At 43.0% G+C, this 22,379-nt stretch overlaps 1 protein-coding gene across 9 annotated transcripts in view; it reads left to right on the top strand.

Annotated features, from left to right (window-relative positions):
• UBE2W (ubiquitin conjugating enzyme E2 W) overlaps nt 1-22,379 on the top strand; it is a 139,932-nt gene that overhangs the window by 55,127 nt on the left and 62,426 nt on the right. For 8 of the 9 annotated variants that reach the window (XM_063816399.1, XM_063816402.1, XM_063816400.1 and 5 more), the window contains 2 exons: nt 14,743-14,898; nt 19,637-19,712. In XM_063816399.1, the coding sequence (XP_063672469.1) occupies nt 14,743-14,898; nt 19,637-19,712 (232 nt within the window). Of the gene's footprint in view, nt 1-14,742; nt 14,899-19,636; nt 20,027-22,379 lie in introns of all 9 variants that reach the window. The other variant, XR_010159275.1, reaches the window with a different exon arrangement.

The following is a 22,379-nucleotide window of genomic DNA, read 5'->3' as shown; positions in this document are numbered from 1 at the left end:
GTCTCGCTTTGTCACCCAGGTTGGAGTGCAGTGGTGCAATCTTGGCTCACTGCAACTGCTGCCGCCTGGGCTCAAGTGATCCTCCCATATCAGCCTCCGAAGCAGCTGGGACTGCAGGTGCATGCCACCACACCCAGCTAATTTTTTTTTTTTTTTTGCAGTTGCAAGATTTAATAGAGTGAAAACAGAGCTCCCATACAAAGGGAGGGGACCCAAAGGGGGTTGCTGTTGCCAGCTCAAATGTCTGGGTTTATTTCCTGATCATTGTCCCTCCCTCTGTGCTCTCAGGCAACAGATGATTGGCTATTTCTTTACCTCCTGTTTTTGCCTAATTAGCATTTTAGTGAGCTCTCTTTACTATCTGATTGGTCAGGTGTGAGCTAAGTTGCAAGCCCCGTGTTTAAAAGTGGAAGCGGTCACCTTCCCAGCTAGGCTTAGGGATTCTTTGTCGGCCTAGGAAATCCAGCTAGTCCTGTCTCTCAGTGCCCCCTCTCAACAGGAAAACCCAAGTGCTGTTGGGGAGGTTGGCCGACAACCGCTCTAACTGCTTCCCGCTGAATTGGGACGTAGTAGGGGTTGTGCAGTTGAGATTTCCTCAGGAGGGGTGCCTTCAATGTCATTAACATTGGAGCAGGGGCTAGCAGGCCGGTCCAGGGGTCTGTGGTAGATTTTAGTCATGGACTGTCTGGGGCTCCATTTGAAGAACGATTTGTAGTTTTACAGCTTCAATTCTGGAAGAGACAAACTTAACAAGGAGGTTAAAGATAGAGGGATTGAAATGTATGGCCTGCAGTGCAGGGGATTATTTCTTTGGCACACTTTACAGGCCTTGACTATCTGCTTGATAGTTTTGAAAAGGTCTGGTCCAGTAAATAATGATTTGGCCATCTGATGGCACACCCAGCTAATTTTTATATTTTTTGTAGAGATGGGGTCTTGCCATGTTGCCCAGACTAGTCTCGAGCTCCTGGGCTCAAGCGATCAGCCCACCTCCTTGGCCTCCCAAAGTGCTGGGATTACATGTGTGAGCCACCATGCCTGGCCTAGTCCAGGTTTTTATCTTTTAATTGAACCATTACAGTAGCCTTTAGTTCTTTGAATTCCTACATCCTTTCACGGTGCCAATAGATTTGTTTGAAGGCACAGTTATCTCATTGGTTACATACCACACACATGGACATGCACACACACCCCCCCCCCACACACACACACACACTCCCACACCCCACTCCACCCCCCCACCACACACACACACTGTCTCACTCCACCATCCCCAGAATTCCTCACCCCCTGACAGTAAAACCTCTTAATGTTTCTTTATTTCCTATGGAATCAAGTTTTTAGCCTGGCATTCAAGTCCCTGTATAGTCACATCCAAACTTAACTTTTTCTGCACCTGCATGCATTCTGTATGGTAATATTTCTATAGTACTTCATAATTTAACTTCCATTCTGATTTTGTTTTCTAACATCTTTTAATGAAGTGGTTAGGGGAGGTAGATTCATCCTCATTTTATATGTGAAGAAATTGAAACTTGTAGAAGTGAAGTGCCTTGTTCACGTTTTAATACCTAGTTTATAGGACAGTCAAGACCCAAACCCAAGTCTTTCCTTTCCTCCTTTGCCATACTGCCAATTAGATGCGAGTACTGGTGTGGAAAAAATGCCTATTTATCTGTGTAGTAATTTTCTCTCTGAAAGTGAAAGATTATATGTGGAATGAATGGTACCTTTGAAAGCTCTAGGTCAGTTATTCTCACTCTTTTTGAAATATAAGGATTCCTTTTTAAATTTACTTTTTGGTGGGGTGGGGGTGCGGAGACAGAGTCTCCCTTTGTCATCTACCTATGCTGTGGTGTAATCATAGCTCACTGCAGCCTCCAACTCCTGGGCTCAAGTGATCCTTCCACCTCAGCCTCCAGAGTAGCAGGGACTACAGCCATCTGCCGCCATGCCTAGCTTGGTTTTTTTATTTTGGTTTTGTTTGTTTGTTTGTTTGTTTGTTTGTTTTTTATTTTTTTGAGACAGAGTCTCGCTCTGTTGCCCAGGCTGGAGTGCAGTGGTGTGATCTCTGCTCACTGCAACCTCTGCCTCCTGGGCTTAAACCATTCTCCCACCTCAGCCTCTCTGAGTAGCTGCAACTACAGGTATGCACCACCATGCCTGGCTAATTTTTTTTTGTATTTTTGGTAGAAACAAGGTTTCACCATGTTGGTCCAGCTGGTCTTGAACTCCTGTCCTAAAGTGATCTGCTCGCCTCGGCCTGTCAAAGTACTGGGATCATAGGCACGCCCAGTGAGGATTCCTTTTTAATATCAGTTAATTCTGTAGTCCCTCACATGGCATAGAGGTTGTATATTCTAATATCCATTGATTGAGAAAATGGCAGAACTGCTCTGAGGCCAGTAATACGTTAAAATTTTTTAAAATGTATTTATACATAATCTATATAGTTTTAACATAATTATAATGGGTCAAACATCAATGCTTGATGTGCTTATAGACTTCAAGATTTTTCCAATAACTGAAACTTTGCAGAGATCCACTGCCCTGGGAAAGTGGCTAGAACCAGTCCTCTAGGGCAGTAAAATTCCCCCAAAATTTTATTTGATGAAACTCTGTAGCATTAGCACTTGTTACCTAAATTAGTCTTTCATCTTTCTGGCTGGGCATGGTACTCATGCCTGTAATCCAAGCACTTTGAGAGGCCAAGGCAGCCCAGGAGTTTTGAGACCAGCCTGGGCAACGTAGGGCAACCCCATCTCTAATAAAAAAAAGAAAGAAAAGTCTTTCATCTTTCTATGCAATGAACAGTACTGAGTTTATCACTAGTTACAAGAGTAGAATTTGGAAAATATTTCTAGAATAGATCAATCTCATTGTGAAATTACTGCTTTTGTACCTGTAAATGAGATCAGTAAGACTGTCACACACCATTATGGTTTGTTGTGTTTTTCTTCCTACCAGTTATATTTTATGTCTCATGTTGTGTCCTGCCTTTTAATGAAAAAGTTACCTATCTAAAATATGTTTGGCTCAGTCATTTGCCTTAAAAGAAAGAATAACAACAAACAATTTGTCTGTTAATATGGAAACAGAGATGAGGCATCTTTTCATCACTGCTTGCCGCTAATGTACACTTACTGTCAGCCATACAGAAAATAGCTTTCTATGTACATATTCTGCTTTTTTATGCTAGGATACAGGTTAATGGTTGGTTAATTCAACATGTATTGGGCATGAATTATGTATCAAATACTGTTTCTTGAGAGAGGGGAGAGAGTACAGAGATTTAAAAGGCATTGGGCCTGCCTTTAAACAGTTTATAATCTGTTTAGTATTTGGATAGGTAAATATTCATTCCGTATTTCTTGAGGATGTATCATGGGACAGACACTGTGCTGGGTGCTGGTGATTCAATGATGACCAAAACTGCAACAGCAACAAAAACCCTGCTTATATGGAGTTTGCATTCTTGTGGGGAGAGACAGTAAGCAACGAGTAAAATACATATAGTATGGAAGATGGTGAGGGAAAAGTACAGAAGGAGGGGAGATGAGGGTGTTGAAATATTGGATAGAGTCATTGGGAAAGATTTCACTGAGAAGGTGACATTGGAGGAGAGATCTGAAAGATGTGCAGGAGTAAGCCATTTGAAAGGGTTGAGAGAAAGAACAGATGAAGACAAAATGCAAAGGCTCTAAATCTGGAATATGTAGGACGGGTCCCTGGAGTGGTGTATAAACAGGAAGGGGAGTGTAAGGCCTAGGTCAGTGTATTAGGCCATTTTTGCACTGCTATAAAGACCTGAGGCTGGGTAATTTATAAAGAAAAGAGGTTTAATTGGCTCACAGTTCTGCAGGCTGTACAAGAAGCATAGTGCCACCATCTGCTTCTGGTGTTGGCCTCAGGACGCTTACCATCATGGCAGAAGGTGAAGAGGGAGCAGTGTCTCACATGGCGAGAGTGGGAACAAGAGTCAGTGGCGAGGTGCCACACATTTTGAAACAACCAGATCTCATGAGAACTCATTCACTGTCGAGGACATCACCAAGCCATTCATGAGAGCACACACCCAGAGTGACCCACACACCTCCCACCAGGCCCCACCTCCGACATTGGGGGTTACATTTCAACATGAGATTTGGAGGGGACAAACATCCAAACTGTATTAGTCAGAGAGATCATTTGGGCTGGAGCGGTCATCACAGATTATATAGGACATTTATAGCCCCTTGTAAGAATTTTGACTTTTTACTCTTAGTGAGATGGGGAAGCCTTTGGAAGGTTTTGAGCAGAGGAACGATATAGTCCTATTTAAAGTTAAAAGGAACAGTCTGGCTGTTGTGTGGCATATAAACCGTTCAGGGCATAAAGGTGCAGGGAGATCAGATAGGCCGTTAAAGTAACCCAGGTGAGAGATGATGGTGACTTGCACCAGAAGGGTAGCAGTGGACGTTTTGGAAGGTGGTCATGTTTTGGACCTGTTTTAAAGGTTGAATCAACAGGATTTGCTAATGGATTAATTTGGAGTATGATTGAAGGAGGGGAGGAGTCAAGGAAGACTCCATGAGTTTTGGCATATGCAACTGTACAGACAACTGAAGTGTGAATTGTATGCTTTGGGGGCAAAAGGGAAAGCAACCAATTTAGAATATTCTAAGGGGGCAAAGAAAAACCTATTTGAACTGGTAGAACTGGGCCTTAAAGGACAAAAAGAGTTTATGTGAAAAGTATAGGGCAAGGTGTGAAAGGACTTGGCCTCCTTACATTTGTGAGCATGGGCTCTTGTAGTTTTATGTGTCGACACATGGGGGATTACAGCAGGAGATGAGAGTGGAAGGTTATTTTGGGGCTAATCAAAAAGGGTCTTGCAGTGTGAAAGAAGTTTGACGTTTCTATCATAGGTATTAGGAGGGATGGCCCATCTCCATCAAAACTCTGAAGTCCACAACTGGGCGTGGTGGCTCATGCCTCTAATCCCAGCACTTTGGGAGGCCAAGGCAGGCAGATCACTTGAGGTCAGGAGTTTGAGACCAACCTGGCCAACATGGTGAAACCCATACTAAAAATGCAAAAATCAGCTGGGCGTGGTGGTGTGCACCTGTAGTCCCAGCTATTCAGCAGGCTGAGGCAGGAGAATTGCTTGAACCTGGAAGATGGAGGTTGCAGAGAGTCAAGATCGTGCCACTGCACTCCAGCCTGGCGACAGAACGGGACTCCATCTCAAAACAAAACAAAAAAAAACCTCTGAAGTCCTCAAGCTTAGTATCTTGACTCTATTACTACTTTTCCTTTCTATATCCAAGAGAAAGTTCTTCCATTCCTTTACATATCCAGTATTTGTACCCCTTTCCTCTGTTAAAGCATTCTATTTGAGTGAAAGAAATCTGAAATACATCTATTACATTGATTTATTAATTATCGTTATTATTTTTGAGATGGAGTCGCGCCCTGTCACCCAGGCTGTAGTGCAGTGGCATGATCTTGGCTCGTCGCAACCTCCGCCTTCTGGGTTCAAGTGATTCTCCTGCCTCAGCCTCCTGAGTAGCTGGGATTACAAGCATGCACCACCACACCCAGCTAATTTTTTTTGTATCTTTAGTTAGAAATGGGGTTTCACCATGTTGGCCAGGATGGTCTCAAACTCCTGACCTTGTGATCTGCCTGCCTCAGCCACCCAGAGTTCTGGGATTATAGGTGTGAGCCACCATGCCTGGGCACTTTTTATTGAGACAGAGTCTCACTCTGTTGCCCAGGCTGGAGTGAAGTGGCGCAATCTTGGCTCACTGCAACCTCCGCCTCCCGGGTTCAAACGATTCTCCTGCCTCAGCCTCCACAGTAGCTGGGATTACAGGCGCGCACCACAAAGCCTGGCTTATTTTTGTATTTTTAGTAGAGACAAGGTTTTGCCATGTTGGCCAGGCTGGTCTGGAACTCCTAACCCCCCAGTGATCCGCCCACCTCGGCCTCCCAAACTGCTGGGATTACAGGCTTGAGCCTCCGTGCCCGGCCTTGTTTTAGAGACTTTTAGCTAATTTTTGATGAAGACGTTTTCAGTATTTTAGAAATAGGGAAAATGTTTATTTTAGAGGGAAGGGGACAGTGTCTCTTTGATTAGAAGCCATTTTGTTGCTAAGAGTGGTGCTGAAAGTACAATTGCCTTGATTATAAAGCTTTAAAAGTACTGAGGCAAAAGAGTAATTACCTTCCTCTTCATCCTCATTCCCCCCTCCTATTCATGCCTCCTTACCACGGACCCTTTTCTGTTGCTCAAAATTCATTCTTTGCAGAGATCCAGAACCTATGTTCGTGATGTCCTCATCTTGTCTTTTTTTCCTGGTCTGATTTTCCATCCTCTTTCATGGGGTGACGTTCAAGCTTTCCAAAGTCTTTGAATAACAGTTTTTATTGCCTTAAATTGACAAGCGTCTTGGACACCTGACAAGAAGGTTAACAGTGAACCCTATTCACTGAAGCCTTGGGGGTCAAGGGGAAGGAAGATAGAGGATTAGACTAGTAGGCTAAAAGAACATAGAATATAAAGGGAAGAGAATGATTACCATCCAAGACAATCCAAGTTTAGTTTCGTTGTGTCCAATAATTTTGTCTTTGCACTATAGCTGCATGGTACTCGTTATTACAGAGTAACAGGGAACACTTACGGATGCTTGCTGTGTATGAGAGGACTAAAAAGGGAGAATTGAATGGAAAGGTATGCTAAGATTCCAATCTCCAGTCATTTTTGTCAAATACCATTTATGGTAGACTACCTGTATTGTATGTTATACATAAATATCTGATTTAGTTTCCATTACAACAATAAACTGATTGCTTGTATGTTCAGTTTATGTAGTTACACATTACTGTTGTCTGCATTAAGTACTATCTTATAATAATTGTAATCAGAGAACATATTTTCCTCATACTGTCCCTGGAAAAACCTTGGTATCCATATTGTAGATTGGCTTTTATAATTATATTCTGTTTTTTACTGCTCGTTTATATACACTGTGTTTTGACCTAGCTTGACACCATGTTAGGTTACAGACGTTCTAACTACCTCTGCAACTCTAGTCTGAACAGTAGTGTGCCTCCTTTGTGGTAAGATCTCAGTACCATAAGGCCTTTCAGTATTGGGCTTGATGTTTGAAAATTCTTGAATTTCATATTAGAAAGGTACCTGATACCCATCCTTTATTTTGTTCTTAGCAGTAATGCAGAGGTTTTTGGTAAACTGTATAAACATATAGAAGTGTACAATTACAAGTCTACTTTCAATTATTGATTTTTATTAAGTCATTGTAAATATTGGTAGCTATAATATCGAGCTATTTCTCTGACTACACCAACTTTGAGTGAGGTTTTTTGTTTTTTGTTTTTTTTCCAAGACAGGGTCTCACTCTGTTGCCCAGGCTGAAGTGCCATGGGCTATCGTAGCTCAACTGCAACCTCAGACTCCTGGCTCAAACATTCCTCTCACCTTAGCTTCCTGAGTAGCTGGGACTACGGGAGCATGACACCACATGCGGCTAGTTACTATTTTTTTTAGAGATGGGATCTTACTTTGTTACCCAGGCTGGTCTTGAGCTCCAGGGCTCAAGTGATCCTCCCACATTGACCTCCCAAAGTGCTAGGATTACAGGTGTGAGTCACCATCCCCAGCCCCTGTTCATTCTTATTTTTTATTTTTATCACTATGGTGGCTTTCAGTGTAGATTTTAGTAGTTTTATGAAAGGCACTACATTCACAGTACCCAAAAGTTACCCAGAGATTGGCCTGCTTAAAATTTCAGGTTGGTTGTGGGATAAACATACTTATCTCCAAAATGATACATAACCTGAGCATAATTATTTCTCTCTTAGCTCTCACTTGCTTTTGAATAAGCCATACTGCTCGGGAGATGTTTGGAAATGTAGTAATAATTAAAGACTGCTTCCAGTCTGGGTGCAGTGGCTCATGCCTGTAATCCCAGCACTCTGGGAAGCCGAGGCGGGCAGATCACAAGGTCAGGAGTTCGAGACCAGTCTGGCCAACATATAGTGAAACCCCATCTCTACTAAAAATACAAAAAATTAGCCAGGCGTGGTGGTGTGCGCCTGTAATCCCAGCTACTTGGGAGGCTGAGGCAGGAGAATCATGTGAACCCAGGAGACGGAGCTTGCAGTGAGCAGAGATCGGGCCATTGCACTCCAGCCTGGGCAACAGTGCGAGACTCCATCTCAAAAAAAAAGACTGTTTCTAATGCAACTTCAAACTTGATTCATGTACATTCGGTCTAAGATCCTTTTCTAAAACTGTATTTCCATCAAATAGTTCTTTAAAAATCTGTAATTCCATTTTACTTAGTGTAATTTACGCAGCGAGGAATGTCCGTGGTCTCCATCGTTGGCTGTTCATATGACTATTTTGAATACATTCGCAAAGTTCCTATGGTTTCAAATTTATTGTGTTCAGTTGTTTTGTCACATCAGTTCTAGTCAGTTTTGTCAGCTACTTGAAACTCCAAAAAAATTTTTTTGAACCTTAGAAACAACTTAATAATTTCTTGTTTGTAGAAACTACTTGACTGCGTTAAAAAACTGAAACATTCACTTTCTCCTTTGGCTTGTAGAGAGTATTAAATAAATGAGGATGGCTAACAGTATGCAGTTGAAGAAATTCTGCCTTGGTTACTTTCCCCATGCAGAGAACCAGATTAGCAAAGTTTACATTAGAACAATCTGTGGGCCGGGTGCAGTGACTCATGCCTGTAACCCCAGCACTTTGGGAGGCTGAGGTGGGTGGATCACCTGAGGTCAGGAGTTCGAGACCAGCTTGGCCAACGTGGTAAAACCCCATCTCTACTAAAAATACAAAAAATTAGCTGGGTGTGGTGGCAGGTGGAGGCTGAGGCAGGAGAATCACTTGAACCTGGGAGGCAGGGATTGCAGTGAGCCAAGGTCGTACCATTGCACTCCAGCCTGGGCAACAAGAGCAAAGCTCTATCTGGGGAAAGAAAAAAAAAAACCATCTGTGGAAACCATGCTTATTTGCCCCTTATGTGAATGAACTATTGAAAAAAATTTCCTTTTATTTCAGAAATTCACCTCTGGCATGTAAATTCACCCTTTATATGTTTAGACAAACTTCTAAAATTCTGTATCTGGCAGGTTAGGCCCTAAGGGTTACCTATTACATGCAAGTAATTAATTCCCCTGGTTTTGGTTGCTAAAAGTTTTAGGGTGGCTGCATTTGCCCTGCATGCAGTATGTTAAAAAGCCCCTGCTGTTTTATTTAAAGATTATTGAGATCTGAATTATTTTTATCTCAGTCCTCTTCTACTTCACAGTTGTTTCTGTCTTCTTCATTACTGGTTCTCTTTGCTTACAGAATATCTGCTGCATCTGCTGTAGGTGTTTTCTACTGCTACTCATCGCTTTTCTTTCTCTTCTCTCCTGAGTACCTTTTGGTTCATGCCCACTTACTGGCTCTCAGGCCAAGTGATTTAGTTTATAACCATTTCTCTTTAGGAAAAATACTGTTTTCCTTGTGCTCTGAATTGGCTGGGCGAAACATGATGTAGTAACCTTCGTGTTGCTATTTTCTTTAAAGGTTGGTGATTCAGTTTTGCCAAAGAAGATAATTTGGCAGTTGTTCTTTTTTTTTTTTTTTTTCTTCCTGGCACTTTCAGATCACTATTCTTCTTGACTTCTTGATAGAGACCTTACTGGGGAAAATATCTTTTTTTTTTTTTTAAGGCCGAGTTTCACTCTTGTTGCCCAGGCTGGAGTGCGGTGGTGCGATCTCAGCTCACTGCAACCTCTGCCTCCCGGGTTCAAGCAATTCTCCTGCCTCAGCCTCCCAAATAGCTGGAATGACAGGCGCGTGCCACCGCTCCCAACTAATTTTTTGTATTTTTTGGTAGAGACGGGTTTTCGCCATGCTGGCCAGGCTGGTCTCAAACTGCTGACCTCAGGTGATCCACCCACCTCGGCCTGCCAAAGTGCTGGGATTACAGGCATGAGCCACACCGAAAAATATCTTTTAAAAAAATAATTGTGGCCAAAGAAGAAACTCTTGGGTATTGCTTGTGTTTTAATGAAAATATCCTACTGGTCAAATGGCTTTTTATGGCAAAATGAATACCTCAAGGTAGATGTCCATAAGATTTGTAAACTCCCATTCTGTACATCTACAACACATGGGAGTATCAGATGCATATGATGTAATAAACTATAGTTCATATTTATGAAAAATAAAATTTCATTAAAAAACAGTTGTGGACAGACTCCAGTGTGGAACTATAAGACCATGTAAGCATTTGTTTTCTTTTACAGAGCAATACTTTTTTTTTTTTTTTTTTTTAATTTATTTATTTTTATTGATCATTCTTGGGTGTTTCTCACAGAGGGGGATTTGGCAGGGTCATAGGACAATAGTGGAGGGAGGGTCAGCAGATAAACAAGTGAACAAAGGTCTCTGGTTTTCCTATGCAGAGGACCCTGCGGCCTTCCGTAGTGTTTGTGTCCCTGGGTATTTGAGATTAGGGAGTGGTGATGACTCTTAACGAGCATGCTGCCTTCAAGCATCTGTATAACAAAGCACATCTTGCACCACCCTTAATCCATTTAACCCTGAGTGGACACAGCACATGTTTCAGAGAGCACAGAGTTGGGGGTAAGGTCACCGATCAACAGGATCACAAGGCAGAAGAATTTTTCCTAGTACAGAACAAAACGAAAAGTCTCCCGTGTCTACCTCCCTCTACACAGACATGGCAACCATCCGATCTCTCAATCCCTTCCCCGCCTTTCCCCCACTTCTATTCCACAAAACCGCCATTGTCATCATGGCCCATTCCCAATGAGCTGCCGGGTACACCTCCCAGATGGGGCGGTGGCCGGGCAGAGGGGCTCCTCACTTCCCAGTAGGGGCGGCCGGGCAGAGGCGCCCCTCACCTCCCGGACGGGGCGGCCGGCCGGGCGGGGGGCTGACCCCCCACCTCCCTCCCAGACGGGGCGGCTGGCCAGGCAGAGGGGCTCCTCACTTCCCAGTAGGGGCGGCCGGGCAGAGGCGCCCCTCACCTCCCGGACGGGGCGGCTGGCCGGGCGGGGGGCTGACCCCCCCACCTCCCTCCCGGATGGGGCGGCTGGCCTGGCGGGGGGCTGACCCCCCCACCTCCTTCCCGGACCGGGCGGCTGGCCGGGCAGAGGGGCTCCTCACTTCCCAGTAGGGACGGCCGGGCAGAGGCGCCCCTCACCTCCCGGACGGGGCGGCTGGCCGGGCAGGGGGGCTGACCCCCCCACCTCCCTCCCGGACGGGGCGGCTGGCCGGGCAGAGGGGCTCCTCACTTCCCAGTAGGGGCGGCCAGGCAGAGGCGCCCCTCACCTCCCGGACGGGGCGGCTGGCCGGGCGGGGGGCTGACCCCCCCACCTCCCTCCCGGATGGGGCGGCTGGCCTGGCGGGGGGCTGACCCCCCCACCTCCTTCCCGGACCGGGCGGCTGGCCGGGCAGAGGGGCTCCTCACTTCCCAGTAGGGACGGCCGGGCAGAGGCGCCCCTCACCTCCCGGACGGGGCGGCTGGCCGGGCAGGGGGGCTGACCCCCCCACCTCCCTCCTGGACGGGGCGGCTGGCCGGGCAGAGGGGCTCCTCACTTCCCAGTAGGGGCGGCCAGGCAGAGGCGCCCCTCACCTCCCGGACGGGGCGGCTGGCCGGGCAGGGGGCTGACCCCCCCACCTCCTTCCCGGACGGGGCGGCTGGCCGGGCAGAGGGGCTCCTCACTTCCCAGTAGGGGCGGCCGGGCAGAGGCGCCCCTCACCTCCCGGACGGGGCGGCTGGCCGGGCGGGGGGCTGACCCCCCCACCTCCCTCCCGGTCGGGGCGGCTGGCCTGGCAGGGGGCTGACCCCCCCACCTCCCTCCCGGACGGGGTGGCTGGCCGGGCGGGGGGCTGAACCCCCCCACCTCCTTCCCGGACGGGGCGGCTGGCTGGGCAGAGGGGCTCCTCACTTCCCAGTAGGGGCGGCCAGGCAGAGGCGCCCCTCACCTCCCAGACGGGGCGGCTGGCCAGGCAGGGGGCTGACCCCCCCCATCTCCCTCCCAGACGGGGTGGCTGGCCAGGCGGGGGGCTGACCCCCCCACCTCCCTCCCGGACGGGGCGGCTGGCCGGGCGGGGGGCTGACCCCCCACCTCCCTCCCGGATGGGGCGGCTGGCCTGGTGGGGGCTGACCCCCACCTCCCTCCTGGATGGGGTGGCTGCCGGGCAGAGACGCTCCTCACTTCCCAGACGGGGTGGCTGCCTGGCGGAGGGGCTCCTCACTTCTCATATGGGGTGGTTGCCAGGCGGAGGGTCTCCTCACTTCTCAGACGGGGCGGCTGGGCAGAGACGCTCCTCACCTCCCAGACGGGGTCGCGGCCGGGTAGAGGCGCTCCTCACTTCCCAGACGGGGCGGCGGGGCAGAGGCGCTCCCCACATCTCAGACGATGGGCGGCTGGGCAGAGACGCTCCTCACTTCCTAGATGGGATGGTGGCCGGGAAGAGGCGCTCCTCACTTCCTAGATGGGATGGCGGCCGGGCAGAGACGCTCCTCACTTTCCAGACTGGGTAGGCAGGCAGAGGGGCTCCTCACGTCCCAGATGATGGGCGGCCAGGCAGAGACGCTCCTCACTTCCCAGACGGGGTGGCGGCCCGGCAGAGGCTGCAATCTCGGCACTTTGGGAGGCCAAGGCAGGCGGCATGCTTCGCCGGGTGGTCAGAGCTATTCGCCCGGTGGTCAGAGCTATTCGCCCATAGTCCGTAGCCCAGAGCCGGGGCTGCTCGGCTCTCCGTCCCGGGGGGCTGGGGCCGGGCTGGAGGCGTGCGAGCCTCTCATCGCCGCCTCCCAGCGCCGCCACCCGAGCCGCCGCCGTGGCCTCCCTCCATGGCTGCGGCGCCGCCACCCGACAGCTCGTCCGGCTCCAGCCCCAAGACTTCTAGAGCAATACTTTTTTTTAGCAAAAAGTAATGAAGAGGGTACTAGCACCAATAGATGTAATTGAGATAAATGTCATGCTTAGAGTGTAGCCATTACAAAATCAAAGTCCTTTCAGGGAATCTTCTGCAATTAGGTAGGATAAGTGACTTGATTTCTCTTATTTTGAGACTTTACTTTTGTTCCTTTTTTTTTTTTTTTTATTAGTGGGAATGGAGAGTTGATGTCCAGAATTTACAGAAAAAAAAAAGAAATAGATGCAAGTATGGAAAATCGTTCCTTTGGGGAAAAAATGCCTTTTGCTGTCTTATCTAGTCTTAGCCAAGGAAATGTGTCCCATATGTTAGTTAATATATTTGAAATATTAGAAGGCTCTACTCATATGAAAGACTGCTTTATTAACATGTAAATCTTTGTAAAATTGTAACAAAATCAGATTCATAGCTAGATATTTAAAATATATATAAAACCTTAGCTTATGGTAATTTCCTATAACATATTCCATATTAAACTATAGCATACCTTATTCTATTCATATTTACCTCACTGGTTCTTTTTTCTGCTCTATAAAGAGAAAAAAGGGTATGCCTAAAGCAATACTGTATATCTTTTATCAGTTTCTGCTATAACTTAAGGTAAGATTTCTCCTTACTGATATTCTGTTGTACTTGGGTATGAGGCAGTTTGCAGGGCTGAGATACTGTAAATCTGATTTAGGAATTGTTGGTTTATATCTGATGGGTTTTATAAAAATCTAATCATACTTACTAAATTAGAATCTGTGAAAGTAGGACACTTGAATTTGTATTTTTAAGCAGATCTTCCAACTATGTGTTCTTTTGTTTTTTTGTTTGTTTTTTTGGCGAGGTCAGGAATTAGGAATTACTGCTAACCTGTAGAATAAATATAGTACACAGTGTAAACATAAGACTTCTGCTTTCTTCGAGCAACTTTGGACTATGCTTACAGATTCCTCAGGATATATGAATTTATTCTCCTGCCTATTTGCTTAGGTAAATAAGTTTAAGAAAAACTACTTTAAGATATTTATTGAATTATTAGAGCAAAGGAAGGAAATAATAGATTTATTACCATTCAAAACATTGCTGAGACAAGATAGAGAAAGGAAAAACAGTGTTACAGAAGAATTGAGTAAAAGGGAAAGGAGAGTAAAACTGCAAATTGGGAGACTTGGTCAACTTTTGTATTTTTCGTCTAGGCACATAGTTATTTACCGATTAACAGCTAGTAACTTGTACCCATCATAATGGATGTGTAAGTTTAGAGGAGGTGGAATATATAACAGTCATTTCCCTTTGCACATGTGCCTTAGAGCTAACATTGTTAACAGGTAGTAGTAGGAGGAGTGTTCCTACCACCTGTCATTCATATTTTCCCAAAATTGAATATTTTTGTTTGGAATTTTATCATACTTGATTTTTATATGCAGAGAGCAATGAGCAAAATCTGAAAAATCATTCTTATAAATGTAGTTGTCTTTCACTAGTAAAAAATACGTAGTTTAGAATTTTTAAGGAGAATTTATCAAAAATAACCGAAATAAAAAATAATTTGGCATCTTTTCCCTACTATGTGGTTATTCATTCAGTGAAACCAATACTTACTGAGTTATGAGAGTAAACAAATAAGCAGTTGTTTATCATGTTCCTGGCACTGATTTTGGTGGTTTTTTGTTTTTTTATAATCAATATTTGTTATATGTGGAGAATATTTTAGTTTTTGGTAGTAGAGAATATTTGAGTTTTAATGGAATTTTATTCTCTCTTAGGTCATGTTTACTGGTGAAAATATTCCTGTTCATCCTCATGTTTATAGCAATGGTCATATCTGTTTATCCATTCTAACAGAAGACTGGTCCCCAGCGCTCTCAGTCCAATCAGTTTGTCTTAGCATTATTAGCATGCTTTCCAGCTGCAAGGAAAAGGTAGGACTTTTCAGAATTATTCCAGATAATATCTTTTCTTTCAGTTAGGTAGATAAACAATTTTAATATGTAATTATTTTTATTTGGAGGAAGGATTTATGCTTTTTATTTGAAAATTATAGGGAATTTCATGTTTAGTAATAAATTGGAAAGTTATTTTGATACCTTTCATTCCAAATAGAAGTTTTACATGTTGAATGGGGTAGAAGCCAGACTTACTGTTTTATATTCTTTTAAACAGGAAATGTACGGTATTTTCTTAAAGCTGATTTTATTCCCAAAAGCATGCACAGGTAAAAGTATACAAGAAATTCTTTTTGTAGATTTCACAGTGGAAAGCCTCAGAAAAGTGCATCATAGCTTCCTTCTCCCCTCTGCCAGCTCCCACCCGATCAACCTGTTCCAGGGAATTTTTCAGGAACCAGAGCTTCCCTGTCCTAATGATTAGGTTGAAGGAGGAAGACCAGTTTACCAGTCGAATTTTCAGGGCGTTTCTTCCTGTTCTCCTTTATTAATCCACAGATTCTATGTCTGATGGAAGTGGGGGGAAAAAAAAACAGAAAGAAAAAAATCACTTAATTAAACTTAAAATGTAGGCTGGGCACGGTGGCTTACACCTGTAATCCCAGCACTTTAGAAGGCCTAGGCAGGTGAATCACCTGCGGTCAGGAGTTCGAGACCAGCTGGCCAACATGGTGAAACCCTGTCTCTACTAAAAATACAAAAATTAACTGGGTGTGATGGTATATGCCTGTAATCCCAGCTACTCGGGAGACTGAGGTAGGAGAATTGCTTGAACCCAGGAGGTTGCAGTGAGCCAAGATTATGCCACTACACTACAGCCTGGGTGACAGAGCGAGACTCCATCTCAAGAAAATAATAATGAAATAAATTTAAAATATACATATAAATTTAGGATACCCTTTAAATGTATCTGAATCCTCTGTACACTTCTGACACTCTTGTCATTCCTGCTTAAGGGTTAGTATAGCATAACATTTATGTATTTCTACATTTTAAAACCCCTCTTAAATCCCTATGAGGGTTTTCCTTTTGCATTCTGTTTAAAGGAGAAACAGCTTTGCCCTAGAGGTTAGGGAGTTATTTGTGTTTTACAGTTTTCTTTCCTTTTCTCCAAATTGAACTGATTGTCATTTTTATTAAATTAGTATTTGGAGAACTTTTAAGATAATAGTTCATTTTTTAATGATAGGTTATTTAGAATCTGAAGCACTCTAAGCCACAGCATGTGAAATAATAGGTTAAATTGGTTTTGTTTTTTTTTTTACTCATTTGTTGCTTATTGCTGTTATAGTTTCTCCTCTCACCCACCCCCAACACACACACACGTTTTAAACTTTTATGTGTAGGGCAAAGCAGTTTGTGGGTACAAGGCCTTCTATGTTCCTGTTACGCTTAAAGACTGTAGAAAGGTGAGACGGTAACAACAGTATTTAATAAGAAAGTTATTAAGAGATAAATGTCAGCGATATCTGTACATAGTCTTGCATGTGCCTCATGATTATTAGATTTTATTTACATTTAAATATAATGATTTATTATTAAAAACTAGAGAATGACTATATTCTATGTACTTCCTTCATCTTCCTCTAACCCTCACCATTCCCCTTACATTCTAGTTGTCTGCTACTAGTGTTTCTTGTATACTTAGTATAAGACTAATCATTCCATTTAAAGCACTAATAAACTATGTTTTTACTGTAATAGTTGTATAATATTTAACCAAGATGATAATACAGAAATCAAGATTTCCATGAAATACGATAAAATTCAAAAAACATTTACTAGGTACCTAGTATGTGCTACTTTTACTGTGCTAAGTGATAAGTTACAAAGATGAAGAGGAAATTTGCCTTGGCATTGAGACGATCTGGCATTAGAGAGATCTAAGCTCCAAAGAAACCTTAAAAAGTGTTTTAGGCCAGGTGCAGTGGCTCACGCCTGTAATCCTACTACTTTGGGAGGCCGAGAAGGGTGGAGCACTTGAGGCCAGGAGTTCAAGAGCAGCCTAGGCAAAATGGCTAAACCCTGTCTACTAAAAATAGAAAAATTAGCTGGGCGTGGTGGCGCATGCCTGTAGTCCCAGCTACTTGGGAGGTTGATGCACAAGACTTGCTTAAACCCAGGAGGCTGAAGTTGCAGTAAACTGATATCACGCCACTGCACTCCAACCTGGGTAATAGAGCAAGACTCTGTCTCAAAAAAGAAAAAAGAAAAGTATTTTAAATACCCATCTACACGTTTTACTATTAAAACGGGTAAATTTTATTCCGTAGTGGACATGGTTCTATGGGCTTTACTTTGTTAATTCTACTACTATTAAATATTTTACTTTAGGTGTTTGGGACTTTAGTCATAATTCTTCTATTCCAATTTCCTTTTACACAGTCAGGAGTGGTTCCATAAACTGAAGGTATTTAAATCCAGTATGTCATTAGATTGCAGTGGATTAAAGATAATTTCTGATATTGAGATCACAGGACTTTCAGTAAATTCCACTTTATTTGCATGCCTTTGTAATATATTTACATTGTTCAAACTTTTCAGTTTGTATCCCATTCCTAAAACGATTTCGTAAGACTTCTTTTGTATAGTTTCTTTTCCAAGAACTGTATCTCCCTGATCATTTGTCAGGGAGATAAATGATTTAAGCAAATAGAATTGAGTATTTCTTTTTTCTAAATATGTATTTTTTGAAGACTTTTCTGATGATTCTTGGGTTCTAATCAACATATACATAAAATGAGTTTGTGAAAGTATCTGCTCTAGTAGTACCAATTCCATATGAACATAGATTTAACTTTGTAGAATCATCCCTTCCTTGAAGTAGTCAGGCATCTAATTTCATAATATTCATTTTTTAGGAATTTTCTCAAATTGTGTCCACAGATTGACTTGGAATACCTAAATGTCTTGATTGTCTTATGCTCTAATGTTTCTTTTTGTTAAATGAAATTACTATAATATTAACACATAAGAGCATTGTGAGGCTCAACTAGACTGATAGTTACATATATGAGTTTTAGAAGTGCCAAATGGACTAACTGTTTTCCTTCCTGCTATCACAGAGTCCTACTCACCATTGCTTTCTGGTTAGACTTTCCTTAAATGATGTCATACCAAATTCACTTATTTTCATTAGCCTCAGGTAGAGGAAAGGATTCCCTTAATCTCATTTTCATTAGCTTAGCTAAGCAGATTTAAGTCTGAAAATAAATCCTGCATATACACTATACAATATTTAATGATAGGAAAATAATCAAGTTATTGGAATGATTCCGAAAGGCATAAAGGAGACCAAAGGATATCTATCATAGTATCTATAAACTTTAATATAGCTTTAATATAAATTTGATGTTTCCAAGTCTTTGTAGAGGGTAACATTTTCTTTTGTCTAGGCAGTATGCAACAAATTTCAGGAAAAGTCTCTTCCATAATATATCTTCAGTGTTGTTGGCATCACTTTATCTGCGGTAGCTCCCTTGCGGAGCTGCCATATATTTCTCATATATTGTTCTAGTCAGGGCATATGTTCAGCAGAAAGGCCAATTATAGTAGAAATGCCAATATATATTTTTCCCATTTTTTCTCTTAAATATTGTTTAGAAACTGAATCTTCTGGTCTATCTTTGATGGTATTCTATTACAGTAAAAACATAGTTCTTTGTGGAGGTTTGTACATTGCTATACTTCTCCCGACAAATCTAGTTTAGTAGACTTTTCTGTTTTGTTTTGAGACGAAGTCTGGTTCTGTCACGCAGACTGGAGTGCAGTGGCGCAATCTCGGCTCATTGCAAGCTCCGCCTCCCAGTCTCACGCCATTCTCCTGCCTCAGCCTCCTGAGTTAGCTGGGACTACAGGCGCCCGCCAACACGCCTGGCTAATTTTTTTTTTTTTTTTTTGTATTTTTAGCAGACAGGGTTTCACCGTGTTAGCCAGGATGGTCTCGATCTCCTGGCCTCGTGATCCACCCGCCTCGGCCTCCCAAAGTGCTGGGATTACAGGCATGAGCCACCGCGCCTGGCCCTTTGTTTTATTATTTATTTATTTTTTGAGATGGAGTCTCACTCTGTCACCCAAGCTGGAGTGCAGTGGCACCATCTCAGCTCACTGCAACCTCCACCTTCTGGGTTCAAGCAATTCTCCTGCTTCAGCCTTCCAAGTACCTGAGATTACAGATGCCCACCACTGCGCCCGGCTATGTTTAAATTATTATGTGAATTTGACTTTTCTCATCAGTCCTTTTTCATTCCCCTTATAATTTATTTAATTTTTTGTTTGTTTGTTTTGAGACGAGAGTCTCGCTCTGTTGTCAGGCTGGAGTGCAATGGCACAATCTTGGCTCACTGCAACCTCTGCCTCCCGGGTTCAATCAATTCTCCTGCCTCAGCCTCCCAAGTAGCTGGGATTACAGGCACGCACCACCATGCCCAGCTAATTTTTTTGTATTTTTAGTAGAGACTGGGTTTCACCATGTTGGCCAGGCTAGAACCTAACACAGACCACACTCAAACACGCTTATTATTCCTTTTTTAAATTTAGGTGTTAAGCATACACATTTCCTGGAATACATTTATAGTTTTTATTCTTTTAGATATACTATTCATGTTTATATTGTTTTTTATGCATTCTGTTAATTTTTCTTAAGCTTTTATTAAAACTGTCACCCTCTCAGTTTTTCTGTTTTTCAACCTATTTAAATTATTTTTTGTTTCAGAGACGACCACCGGATAATTCTTTTTATGTGCGAACATGTAACAAGAATCCAAAGAAAACAAAATGGTGGTATCATGGTAAGCAGTTTGAATTTGTAATAACTTTTTAGCATTTTGATATGAAGATTATATATATTTGCTATAAGACTTGGGAAAAAGAAGAGAAGCTATAATTGGTGTTATATTTATGTTATATGAAGAAAATTCTTTAAAATATTCTAATATATTTAATGGATGAATTACCCTAGATTTTTTTTTTTTGAGATGGAGTTTTGCTCTTGTTGCCCAGGCTGGAGTGCAATGGTGTTATTCTCGGCTCACCACAACCTCTGCCTCTTGAGTTCAAGCGATTGTCCTTCCTCAGCTTCCCAAGTAGCTGAGATTACAGGCATGTGCAACCACACCCAGCTAATTTTGTATTTTTAGTAGAGACGGGGTTTCTGTGTGTTGATGAGTCTGGTCTTGAACTCCTGACCTCAGGTGATCTGCCCACCTGGGCATCCCAAAGTTCTGGGATTACAGGCGTGAGCCACCACGCCCAGCACTACACTAGATTTTTAATGGGGCAAACAAAATCATAGCCTTCATAAAAGTAAAATGTAAAATTACTTTGACATTCGGAGACTCTACCATTGTATTACAAAAAAGAAGTTGTTAATAATCTTTAGATCAAATTAGAACTATTTACTGGGAGCCCAGGCATGGTGGCCTACGCCTGTAATCCCAGCACTTTGGGAGGCAGAGGTGGGCAGATCACTTGAGGTCAGGAGTTCAAGACTAGCTTGGTCAACATGGTGAAACTTCGTCTCTACTAAAAGTACAAAAATTAGATGGGCGTGGTGGCTTGCAGCTAATTCCACCGGAGGCTGATGCATGAGAATCACATGAACCCTGGTGGTGAAGGTTGAAGTGAGCTGAGATCACGCCACTCTACTCCAGCCTGGGTGACAGTGATGGAATGAGACTCTATCTCCAAAGGAAAAAAAAAAAAAGAACTAGTTACTGGGAAATCTGTTGTTTGAAATAGAAGTTTTGATGCCTTGTTTGTTCATTTAGTTCTGGTAGTATTCATGGCCGGGAGGAGGCGGGAGTCACAGTAAGGGGTACCTCATTAAATTAGAAAGCTCTCTATTCTAATCATTATCCCTTAAAAAAAAAAAGTGAGATTCTGCTGATTGTAGTTGTATTAATAAACTACTCTCTAATTTTAAATTTCTATTGTATTTGTTGGGATGGTAATGATAATTCAGAGCTGCTAGCATTTCTAAACTAACCTTAATGCTTCCCTGAAGAGTTATTTGAAATTAAAAACAAAAAGTCTGTATTCTTCAGTGTACTTTTTGAAGCAAGTAAACAAAAACCATCCCCTGTGATTTTTGTATACATAAGAGTATTGCCTTTGGGGTTTTTTATGTGTGTGGGTTTGTTTGTTTTTTTTAATGTTAACCTGATAATAAATTAGAACTAGCAAAAACTAATTGAACTATGTATGACCTTCTCCCCGTATCTTCTATCCAGTGTGAAGCCTTCTGTATCCTCACCTAAATTGAGTGAATTAAAAACTTAAAAGTTCCCCAGGTGTTGAACAAAAAGATGACCCGAGTCAGTGCAATAGAACTATGCCAGTAGTTAAAAATTAGAAAACACAAAGAAGTGGCCGGGCGTGGTGGCTCATGCCTGTAATCCCAGCACTTTGGGAGGCTGAGGTGGGTGGATCACGAGACCAGGAGATTGAGACCATCCTGGCTAACACGGTGAAACCCTGTCTCTACTAAAAATACAAAAAATTAGCCGGGCGTGGTGGCAGGCGCCTGTAGTCCCAGTTACTCGGGAGGCCGAGGCAGGAGAATGGCATGAACCCAGGAGGCGGAGCTCATAGTGAGCGGAGATCGCGCCACTGCACTCCAGCCTGGGCGACAGAGCAAGCCTCCGTCTCAAAAAAAAAAAAAAAAGAAAAGAAAAAAGAAAACAAAGAAATATGCTGTTCCTGAGAGACAGAAATGTGAAAATTTGGGGTAATATCAATAAGAAATACATATGACTTAGAAGAAGAAGAAAATGGCAAAACTTTAAGAGCCGTGAAATAAAAATACGTGTATTTTACAAACTGTAGGTTCGATGGAGTTCATTACAAATCCAGTGAATGATTGTGGGGGTGGGAAGGGAGATAGGTGTTTGAAAAGTTTGGGAAAAAAATAGTAGATGAGAAGAATAAAGTTTGAATTTTGAGCCATAAAGGTAATGGAGGAGAATTAATCTACCAGACAGGACACTAAAAATACTAATAGAAGAACAGATCATTGAAATACAGTTCCTCTTATTTAGGCCCAGTTGAATATAACATTTGAATATATGATAAGGCATTACAAATCAGTGATAAGGGGAAGGATTATTTAGTAAGTAATCATCTTGGAAAATCTGTAATCCTTTGGAGAAGGAATATTTTCACTGCATAAAATATTTCTTGTGGGTTCAGTATTTGTATTTATTTATTTTTTATTTATTTTTTGAGATGAAGTCTCGCTCTGTTGCCCAGGCTGGAGTGCAGTGGCGTGATCTAGGCTCACTGCATCCTCCGCCTCCTGGGTTCAAGCAATTCTCCTGCCCTCAGCCTCCCTAGTAGCTGGGATTACAGGCGCGCCACCATGCCCAGCTGATTTTTGTATTTTTATTTTTATTTTTGTTTATTTCTTTATTTTGAGACGGAGTCTTGCTGTCACCCAGGCTGGAGTGCAGTTTCGCAAC

This window comes from Pan troglodytes, chromosome 7 (genome assembly GCF_028858775.2).
Source record: "Pan troglodytes isolate AG18354 chromosome 7, NHGRI_mPanTro3-v2.0_pri, whole genome shotgun sequence".
In the NCBI taxonomy this organism is placed as follows: domain Eukaryota; kingdom Metazoa; phylum Chordata; class Mammalia; order Primates; family Hominidae; genus Pan; species Pan troglodytes.
Note: the sequence above shows the minus strand (reverse complement) of the source record. Positions and strands in the feature narration are given on the sequence as shown.